This window comes from Pristiophorus japonicus, chromosome 14, assembly GCF_044704955.1.
Source record: "Pristiophorus japonicus isolate sPriJap1 chromosome 14, sPriJap1.hap1, whole genome shotgun sequence".
In the NCBI taxonomy this organism is placed as follows: domain Eukaryota; kingdom Metazoa; phylum Chordata; class Chondrichthyes; family Pristiophoridae; genus Pristiophorus; species Pristiophorus japonicus.
The window spans coordinates 86353030-86365779 of NC_091990.1; the positions used below are offsets into that span (position 1 = coordinate 86353030).

The window sequence follows — 12750 nt, forward strand, 5'->3', positions numbered from 1 at the left end:
GTTCATATAATGATATCACCGTACATATCTCCAGTAGTTTATATAATGATATCACTGTACATATCCCCAGCAGTTTATATGATGATATCACTGTACATACCCCCAATAGTTTATATAATGATATCACCGTACATATCCCCAATAGTTTATATAATATCACTGTACATATCCCCAATAGTTTATATAATATCACTGTACATATCCCCAGTAGTTTATATAATGATATCACTGTACACATCCCCAGTAGTTTATATAATGATATGACTGTACATATCCCCAATAGTTTATATAATGACATCACTGTACATATTCCCAGTAGTTTATATAATGATATCACCGTACATATCCTCAATAGTTTATATAATGATATCACCGTACATTTACCCAATAGTTTATATAATATCACTGTACATATCCCCAGTAGTTTATATAATGATATCACTGTACATATCCCCAGTAGTTTTATAATGATATCACTGTACATATCCCCAGAAGTTTATATAATGATGTCACTGTACATATACCCAGTAGTTTATATAATGATATCACTGTACATATCCTCAATAGTTTATATAATGATATCACCGTACATATCCCCAATAGTTTATATAATGATATCACTGTACATATCCACAATAGTTTATATAATGATATCACTGTACATATCCCCAGTAGTTTATATGATGATATCACCGTACATATACCCAGTAGTTTATATAATGATATCGCTGTACATATCCCCAGTAGTTTATATTATGATATCACTGTACATATCCCCAATAGTTTATATAATGATATCACTGTACACATCCCCAGTTGTTGATATAATGATATCACTGTACATATCCCCAGTAGTTTATATAATGATTTCACTTTATATATCCCCAGTAGTTTATATAATGATATCACTGTATATATCCCCAATAGTTTATATGATGATATCACTGTACATATCCCCAGTAGTTTATATAATGATATCACTGCATATATCACCAGTAGTTTATATAATAATAGCACCGTACATACCCCCAATAATTTATATAATGATATCACCGTACATATCCCCAGTAGTTTATATAATGATATCGCTGTACATATCCCCAGTAGTATATATAATAATAGCACAGTACAAATCCCCAATAGTTCATATAATGATATCACCGTACATATCTCCAGTAGTTTATATAATGATATCACTGTACATATCCCCAGCAGTTTATATGATGATATCACTGTACATACCCCCAATAGTTTATATAATGATATCACCGTACATATCCCCAATAGATTATATAATATCACTGTACATATCCCCAGTAGTTTATATAATGATATCACTGTACACATCCCCAGTAGTTGATATAATGTTATGACTGTACATATCCCCAATAGTTTACATAATGATATCACTGAACATATCCCCTGTAGTTTATATAATGATATCAACGTACTTATCCCCAACAGTTTATATAATGATATCACTGTACATATCCCCAGTGGCTTATATAATGATATCATTGTACATATCCCCAGTAGTTTTATAATGATATCACTGTACATATCCCCAGTAGATTATATCATGATATCACTGTACATATCCCCAGAAGTTTATATAATGATATCACTGTACATATGCCCAGTAATTTATATAACAATATCACTGTACATATCCCCAGTAGTTTATATCATGATATCACTGCATAATTCCCCTTTAGTTTATGTAATGATATCACTGTACATATCCCCAATAGTTTATATAATGATATCACTGTACATATCCCCAGTAGTTTATAAGATGATATCACTGTACATATCCCCAGTAATTAAGAAATTGATATCACTGTACATACCCCCAATAATTTATATAATGATATCACCGTACATATCCCAGGTAGTTTATATGATGATATCACTGTACATATCCCCAGTAGTTTAGAAAATGATATCACCGTACATATCCCCAGTAGTTTATATAGTGATATAACCGTACATGTCCCCAGTAGTTTATATAATGATATCACCGTACATATCCCCAGTAGTTCATATTATGATATCACTGTACATATCCCCAGTAGTTTATATTATGATATCACTGTACATATCCCCAATAGTTTATATAATGATATCACCGTACATATCCCCAGTAGTTTATATAATGATATCACTGTATGTATCCCCAGTAGTTTATTTAATAATAGCACCGTACATACCCACAATAGTTTATATGATGATATCACCGTACATATACCCAGTAGATTATATAATGATATCACCGTACATATCCCCAGTTGTTTATATAATGATATCACTGTACATATCCCCAAAAGTTTATATAATGATATCACCGTACATATCCCCAGTATTTTATATAATGCTTTCACCGTACATATCCCCAGTAGTTTATATAATGATATCACTGTACATATCCCCAGTGGTTTATAGAATGATATCACTGTACTTATCCCCAGTAGTTTATATAATGAAATCACTGTACACATCCCCAGTTGTTGATATAATGATATCACTGTACATATCCCCAGTAGTTTATATAATGATTTCACTTTATATATCCCCAGTAGTTTATATAATGATATCACTGTACATATCCCCAATAGTTTATATGATGATATCACTGTACATATCCCCAGTAGTTTATATAATAATATCACTGCATATATCACCAGTAGTTTATATAATAATAGCACCGTACATACCCCGAATACTTTATATAATGATATGACTGTACATATCCCAGGTAGTTTATATAATGATATCACTGTACATATCCCCAGCAGTGTATATAATGATATCACTGTACATATCCCCAGTAGTTTATATAATAATAGCACCATCCATATCCCCAACAGTTTATATAATGATATCACTGTACATATCCCCAGTAGTTTATATAATGACATCACTGTACATATTCCCAGTAGTTTATATAATGATATCACTGTACATATCCTGAGTAGTTTATATAATGATATCACCGTACATATACCGAGTAGTTTATATAATGATATCACTGTACATATTCCCAGTAGTATATATCATAATAGCACCGTACAAATCCCCAATAGTTCATGTAATGATATCACCGTACATATCCCCAATAGTTTATATAATGATATCACCGTACATAGCCCCAATAGTTTATATAATATCACTGAACATATCCCCAGTAGTTTATATAATGATATCACTGTACACATCCCCAGTAGTTTTATAATGATATCACTGTACATATCCCCAGTAGTTTATATAATAATAGCACCATCCATATCCCCAACAGTTTATATAATGATATCACTGTACATATCCCCAGTAGTTTATATAATGATATCACTGTACATATCCCCAGTAGTTAATATAATGATATCACTGTACATATCCCCAATAGTTTATATAATGATATCACCGTACATATCCCCAATAGTTTATATAATGATATCACTGTACATATCCCCAATAGTTTATATAATGATATCACTGTACATATCCCCAGTAGTTTACATGATGATATCACCGTACATATACCCAGTAGTTTATATAATGATATCACTGTACACATCCCCAGTAGTTTTATAATGATATCACTGTACATATCCCCAGTAGTTTATATAATAATAGCACCATCCATATCCCCAGTAGTTTATATAATGATGTCACTGTACATATCCCCAGTAGTTTATAGAATTATATCATTGTACATATCCCCAATAGTTTATATAATGATATCACCGTACATATCCCCAGTAGTTTATATTATGATATCACTGTACATATCCCCAGTAGTTTATATAACGATATCACTGTACATATCCTCAGTAGTTTATATAATGATATCACTGTATATATCCCCAGTAGTTTATTTAATAATAGCACCGTACATACCCACAATAGTTTATATGATGATATCACCGTACATATACCCAGTAGTTTATATAATGATATCACTGTACATATCCCCAGTAGTTGATATAATAATAGCACCGTACAAATCCCCAATAGTTCATATAATGATATCACTGTACTTATTCCCAGTAGTTTATATAATGATATCACTGTACACATCCCCAGTTGTTGATATAATGATATCACTGTACATATCCCCAGTAGTTTATATAATGATTTCACATTATATATCCCCAGTAGTTTATATAATGATATCACTGTACATATCCCCAATAGTTTATATGATGATATCACTGTACATATCCCCAGTAGTTTATATAATGATATCACTGTACATATCCCCAGTAGTATATATCATAATAGCACCGTACAAATCCCCAATAGTTTATATGATGATATCACCGTATATATCCCCAGTAGTTTATATAATATCACTGTACATACCCCAGTAGTTTATATAATGATATCACTGTACACATCCCCAGTAGTTTATATAATGATATGACTGTACATATCCCCAATAGTTTATATAATGATATCACTGAACATATCCCCTGTAGTTTTTATAATGATATCACCGTACATATCCCCAACAGTTTATATAATGATATTACTGTACATATCCCCAGTGGCTTATATAATGATATCACTGTACATATCCCCAGTAGTTTTATAATGATATCACTGTACATATCCCCAGTAGATTATATCATGCTATCACTGTACATATCCCCAGAAGTTTATATAATGATATCACTGTACATATCCCCAGTAATTTATATAACAATATCACTGTACATATCCCCAGTAGTTTATATCATGATATCACTGCATATATCCCCTTTAGTTTATGTAATGATATCACTGTACATATCCCCAATAGTTTATATAATGATATCACTGTACATATCCCCAGTAGTTTATAAGATGATATCACTGTGCATATCCCCAGTAGTTTAGAAAATGATATCACTGTACATACCCCCAATAATTTATATAATGATATCACCGTACATATCCCAGGTAGTTAATATGATGATATCACTGTACATATCCCCAGTCGTTTAGAAAATGATATCACCGTACATATCCCCAGTAGTTTATATAATGATATAACCGTACATATCCCCAGTAGTTTATATAATGATATCACCGTACATATCCCCAGTAGTTTATATGATGATATCACTGTACATATCCCCAGTAGTTTATATTATGATATCAATGTACATATCCCCAGTAGTTGATGTAATGATATCACTGTACATATCCCCAGTAGTTGATGTAATGATATCACCGTACATATCCCCAGTCCTTTATATAATGATATCACCGTACATATCCCCAGTAGTTTAAATAATGATATCACTGTACATATCCCCAGTAGTTTATATAATGATATCACCATACATATCCCCAGTAGTTTATATAATGATATCTCTGTACATATCCCCAATAGCTTATATAATGATATCACTGTACATATCCCCAGTAGTTGATGTAATGATATCACCGTACATATCCCCAGTAGTTTATATAATGATATCACCGTACATATCCCCAGTAGTTTAAATAATGATATCACTGTACATATCCCCAGTAGTTTATATAATGATATCACTGTACATATCCCCAATAGTTTATATAATGATATCACCGTACATATCCCCAGTAGTTTATACAATGATATCACCGTACATATCCCCCAATAGTGTATATCATGATATCACTGAACATATCCCCAGTGGTTTATATAATGATATCACTGTACATATCCCCAGTAGTTTATATTATGATATCACCGTACATATCCACAGTAGTTTATATAATGATATCACTGTACACATCCCCAGTAGTTGATATAATGATATCACTGTACATATCCCCAGTAGTTTATATAATGATATCACCTTACATATCCCCAGTAGTTTATATAATGATTTCACTGTACATATCCCCAGTAGTTTATACAATGATATCACTGTACATATCCCCAATAGTTTATATAATGATATCACCGTACAAATCCCCAATAGTTTATATAATGATATCACTGTACATATCCCCAGTAGTTTATATAATGATATCACCGTACATATCTCCAGTGATTTATGTCATGATATCACTGTATATATCCCCAGTAGTTTATATAATGATATCACTGTATATATCCCCAATAGTTTATATAATGATATCACCGTACATATCCCCAATAGTTTATATAATGATATCACTGTACATATCCCCAGTAGTTTATATAATGATATCACTGCATATATCCCCAGTAGTTTATATAATAATAGCACCGTACATACCCCCAATAATTTATATAATGATATCACCGTACATATCCCAGGTAGATTATATGATGTTGTCACTGTACATATCCCCAGTAGTTTAGAAAATGATATCACTGTACATATCCCCAGTAGTTTATATAATAATAGCACCATCCATATCCCCAATAGTTTATGTAATAATATCACTGTACTTCTCTCCAGTAGTTTATATAATCATATCACCGTACATATCCCCAGTAGTTTATATAATGATATACACGTACATATCCCCAGTAGTTTATATAATGATATCACCGTACATAACCCCAGTAGTTTATATGATGGTATCACTGTACATATCCCCAGTAATTTTTATAATGATATCACTGTACATATCCCCAGTAGTTTATATAATGATATCACTGTACATATCCCCAGTCGTTTATATCATGATATCGCCGTATATATCCCCAGTTGTTTATATAATGATATCAGTGTACATATCCCCAATAGTTTATATAATGATATCACTGTACATATCCCCAGTAGTTTATATAATGATATCTCCGTACATATCCCCAATAGTTTATATAATGATATCACCGTACATATCCCCTGTGGTTTATATAATGATATCACTGTACATATCCCCAGTAGTTTATATAATGATAGCACTGTACATATCCCCAGTAGTTTATATAATGATATCACAGTACATATCCCCAGTAGTTTATATAATGATAGCACTGTACATATCCCCAGTAGTTTATATAATGATCGCACTGTACATATCCCAAGTAGTTTATATAATCATGGTACCGCACATATCCCCAATAGTTTATATAATGATATCACCGTTCATATCCCTAATAATTTATATCATGATATCACTGTACATATCCCCAGTAGTTTATATCATGATATCACTATACATATCCCCAGTAGTTTATATAATGATATCACTCTACATATCCCCAGTAGTTTATATCATGATATCACTGTACATATTCCCACTAGTTTATGTAATGATATCACTGTACATATCCCCAGTAGTTTATATAATGATATCACTGTACATATTCCCACTAGTTTATATAATGATATCACTGTACATATCCCCAGTAGTTTATATAATGATATCACCGTACATATCCCCAATAGTTTATATAATGATATCACTGTTCATATCCCTAATAATTTATATCATGATATCACCATACATATCCCCAATAGTTTATATAATGATATCACCGTTCATATCCCTAATAATTTATATCATGATATTACCATACATATCCCCAGTAGTTTATATCATGATATCACTGTACATATCCCCAATAGTTTATATCATGATATCACTGTACATATCCCCAGTAGTTTATACAATGATATCACCGTACATATTCCCACTAGTTTATGTAATGATATCACTCTACATATCCCCAGTAGTTTATATAATGATATCACTGTACATATTCCCACTAGTTTATATAATGATAGCACTGTGCATATCCCCAGTAGTTTATATAATGATAGCACTGTACATATCGCCAGTAGTTTATATGATGATATCACCGTTCTTATCCCTAATAATTTATATCATGATATCACTGTACATATCCCCAGTAGTTTAGATAATGATATCACTGTACATATCCCCAATAGTTTATATCATGATTTCACTGTACATATCCCCAGTAGTTTATATAATGATATCACCGTACATATCCCCAGTAGTTTATATGATGATATCACGATACATATCCCCAGTAGTTTACATAATGATGGCACCGTACATATCCCCAATAGTTTACATGATGACATCACCGTTCATATCCCTAATAATTTATATCATGATATCACTGTACATATCCCCAATAGTTTATATCATGATATCACTGTACATATCCCCAGTAGTTTATACAATGATATCACCGTACATATTCCCACTAGTTTATGTAATGATATCACTGTACATATCCCTAGTAGTTTATATAATGATATCACTGTGCATATCCCCAGTAGTTTATATAATGATAGCACTGTACATATCGCCAGTAGTTTATATAATGATATCACTCTACATATCCCCATTAGTTTATATCATGATATCACTGTACATATCCCCAGTAGTTTATATAATGATATCACTGTACATATCCCCAATAGTTTATATCATGATTTCACTGTACATATCCCCAGTAGTTTATATAATGATATCACCGTACATATCCCCAGTAGTTTATATGATGATATCACGATACATATCCCCAGTAGTTTACATAATGATGGCACCGTACATATCCCCAATAGTTTACATGATGACATCACCGTTCATATCCCTAATAATTTATATCATGATATCACTGTACATATCCCCAATAGTTTATATCATGATATCACTGTTCTGTTGCCCTGACTGAAGATAGGTGCCAAGAATTTCTGCTTTGGGCGCAATCGGTGATCTGGAGACAAATTGCTAGTTTACTGTGTTTCTTTCCATTGATTTTCTGCTGAAATGACTGCACATAAATCTTCGATGAACCAGCGTTTTGGAACATAATTTAAAAAAATAAATTGTTGCATTATAACATATTTGTTGCTATTTTTAGGTGTGGTAACTTTGTGTAATTTGGATAGCGCAGTTGGAAATGGGTTACAAAATAAGCATTTTTAATGACTGTGTCAATCCACCACCTGTGACAAACCTGATTTTGAATAACTGAAAATGAGTTTAAAAAAGCTATGGAAAACCATTTGCTAATTATATTTGTATACAGTAGTCAGCCGCTTATGAGCCTCCTCGAAGGCCCGCTAACGAGCAAAATTAACAGAAACTCTCAATGGTTATTAATTCAATCTGGGGGCAGGGGTCAGTTTTGTGGGCGGGGCCAGCTTCTTGTGTAATGTTTTATAAACCAGCACAAAAGATGGTGGAAACTCGATTTGGACTGCACTTGACGTTCGTGGATCTTTTGTGCTGGCTTGGCCGATTTGTTCTCGACCATTAATCACTTGTGTATTTGGACCAGCTTCATCCATCAGACGAGTGTTAGCATTGACTGGTGAACACTGGTTGGTCTTGTGATGTGGCAAAGATTGAAAAAAAAATCACACTAAACAACCATTGACAGCAATATCTGCATACTCTGTAATGACAAAGTCATCAAATTCTCATTCAAAGATCAAAAGGCACATTCTATTACTGGGCGCTCAGGGAGGTTTGGCTGCCAATTCAGCTCATGCACTTCCAATAAACATACAAAAACCCAGAAGAAATGTGCCTGAATTCTCCAGTTCATGCAGAGAATCCCCCCAGCAGAGAATCACGCTGAGGAGATGCTATTATTTGCTTAAAGTGCCAGTGCTTTACTGGTCAATGCAAAGTTCATAAAAAATGGGAATGTCAAGTTTCAGGCTGTCCACCCATTGATAAATCTCAATCATTGGCCCCTCCATGATCAGCATCAGTGCCGCTCCCCATGGGAGCCCTTTGCAGGGAGGGCTCCACTGTACATTGGCCTGCCGAGTATTATAGAGGGGGAATTCAGCCACTTGATAGACTGGCCTCTTCGTCAAAGCTCCTCCTCTGTGGATCTGGATTAAGCAGTTGGTGATGGGTGAGCCTTGTATGCGACACAGAGGTTAATCACCAGCAGGACTGGTTGGGCCAAATGATCTGTTCCCGTGTTGTATTTTCTATGTAACTCTTATGACTCGGATGTCTAGAACGTAAAGGTGGCTAGAGTGATGCAAGCTGCCCTGTATATGTTCTTGTGCCTCAATGAAAGCAGATAGTCATCATACAGCCATTGTGCAAACTCTGAGATTTGGGTCCACAGTTGCTGGAAAGCATTATCTGAAGGCCAGATACAAGAGAGCGCAAGAGTGCTCACACACTCGCGCACACACACACGCAAATATCCAGGGCTTGTTGCCTATCATAATTGGGTTGCAAACAGCTAGCATCTGTTTTAAGCCTCACACCTCCAATTGATGGGTTCAATGGGTTATGGTGTCCTTCCTTGCTGTGGTCGAAAGGGTGGTGGCACTACACTCACACCTTTTATGATGAGTTGTGTGGCTCACCGTGCTGTGCATTTAGCCTGAGTGCAAAGCTGCATCTGTGTTGGACGGGGGGGTGGGGAGACATGGATACGTAAGAGGGATCTTTTTGGGGTTGAAGTGGCTCCATGATGACATGCCGGCCTATGGAACTAGGGCAACTCTCTGTGGCAGACTCAGTAATCCACTACAACAGTGACAACTTGCATCAGAACATTATTAACAAACACCTCAAGGTGCTTCAGAGAGTTGTAATCATAAATATAGACTCTGAGCCAAAGAAGGAGATATTAGGTGGCGTGAAAAGCTTGACAATGAGGTGGGTTTTAAAGAGGGTCTTAAGAGCATGGAGAGGCAGAGGGATTTAGGGAAGGAATTTCAGAGTGTGGGGCTGAGGAGGCTGAAAGGAAGGCTGCCAATGATGGGGTGAAGCGATGTGATGCTCAAGAGGCCAGAGTCAGAGGAAGAGAGAGTTTGGGGAGAGGGGTCATAGGGCTGGAGGAGGTTACAAGGATCAGACCATGAAGAGATTTGAACACAAGAATGAGAATCTTAAATTGGAGATACTGAGGGACATGGATCCAATGTATTTCAGTGAGAGCTGGGGTGATGTGGAGGATAGGGATCAGAACATAGAGTTGAATAGGATGGTGAGGTTGCCAACAGCCTGAGACAGTGGGTGGGAAGGGGGATTGAATATCTTGCAAGGTTACGGATTTTGTGCCGAGGACCAAAAAGGATGGCTCTGGTCTTGGCAATATTTGGCTCCAAGTAATCCTGTATTGAAGAGAGAAATCAGACCCAGCTGAATACTGTAGAATTTCTGGCCATTTTGTAATGTTGAACCAGCAATGGGAAGCAGCTCTGGGAAGCTGCTTGGTTTTAGCTGGTTAACCTCCAGTGGTAACCCTGTTGCACACATGGAGCTTTGCCACCCTGTGCCTCAGCATCTGGACCTGGGTAAGTCTAATGTGGCCCTATGGGGAGCGTGTATGGGCCAAACAGAAACCCTAACTGAGTAGCTTGATTTGGAGACTCTTAAACATGCTGATGGGTTTCTCCATGTGTCACACACCTGACTGACCAAAGGCAAATGGTAGCTCACCCCCTGGTGCAAGCTGAATGTCATTGGAGGGCCTCACTGACCCAGAATACAACATCTAGTTATCTACATACAGGAGACCTAGAACCAACATTTTAGCCCAACCCTAGCCTTGTACTGATACCTGGTTTTACATTGAACTATGACAGAAAATTAAAGTTCCATCACCTACCTCTCCAATTCTAGTCAGGACAGAGTGCAATGGTGTGCTGAACTGATTTTTCATCTCCTGATCCTGACCTGAGGAGCCTCCAGCCAGTCCATCTCTCTCAGAACATTTCCTGTTCTTGTATCTTTGGTATTGTGGCTTGAACACAAGCCAGATGTCATGAAAGTCTGCTTCTGATGAGTGTTAAGTTGAACGGGTTTGTGCAGTCGATTCAATTTCCAGTTGACAGGGGTTCAGGGAACATAAAGCTCTGGCCTTTAGAACTGGTACAGGCGGACACAAAGGTAATAGTTTACATTGCAAGGTTTGATTTCAGCAGTTCTGACTATAGACCCAGATCGGTTGGGAGAAATGAATAGTGTTTGTTTAAAAAGGAAATCCTGGAAGTGGTGTTTGTTTTTTATAGTGGCCCTGTATAATATTTACAGTGATTGCCACAAAGTCAGATTTGTGCTTTATCACACTGCTGAGAAGCAGCACTTTGTTACTGAAAGTAGAGGATATACAAGACTGAATAGTTTCCAGTCAATAAACAAATGGCTGCTTAGTGCTTCCTTTCTGTCAGATAAATGAACAAGAGTTGGATTCACATTCAACTTGCAAAGGGAAATTGGCCGTTGCTAAGCACGATTATTTCAGTGCATTTTGGCTCTTTCGGAGGCAGTGGGCTGGTGGCATTGGTGGTGTTTGGTCTCTATGAGGCGGTGAGGCAGCAACTGATAGAACTGGGATGTAGAACACTGCATCCCTGTAAGGCAGAGACAGCAGCTGAGCTTATCACAGCACAATTCACATTCACCGTGGCACAGCGGCTGGAGGCAGCACAAAATCTAAGGCAAGCTGCCGACAAGAGCATTAACAATCATCGGTTTACGCTATTTGACTTTTTTAAATGCACAAATCTAAAACAAATCCCTCTCCCCCCCCCCCCCCCGTCCCGCCCCTGCCCCGCACCAAAAGCTGGAGGGAAGGAGGATTATGCCGGGAGTGCTCCAGTACTGGAGTCTCCTGGCAGGTTGGCCAAGGGCCAGCCCAGCCGCCATCTTTTCAACCTTGAATATCCTGGTCACGGCTGAGGAGACGTGGCTGTACGAAGGTAAATGTGCAATGCACCATCTCACTGACTCTGACACAGCCAGAGGTGGATGGAGCCTGTGAGGATGTGTGAGGCCGGGAGCCGCCATGTCACACCTGACCCCTTGGACAAATATTGCACC

At 36.2% G+C, this 12750-nt stretch overlaps 1 protein-coding gene across 1 annotated transcript in view; it reads left to right on the plus strand.

Moving 5' to 3' along the window:
• The first annotated feature begins 12511 nt into the window (after positions 1 to 12511).
• Positions 12512 to 12750, plus strand: part of LOC139279616 (CD44 antigen-like) — a 159269-nt gene continuing 159030 nt past the window's right edge. The window contains exon 1 of the mRNA XM_070898730.1: positions 12512 to 12629. Within this exon, the coding sequence (XP_070754831.1) occupies positions 12512 to 12629 (118 nt within the window). The remainder of the gene's footprint in view (positions 12630 to 12750) is intronic.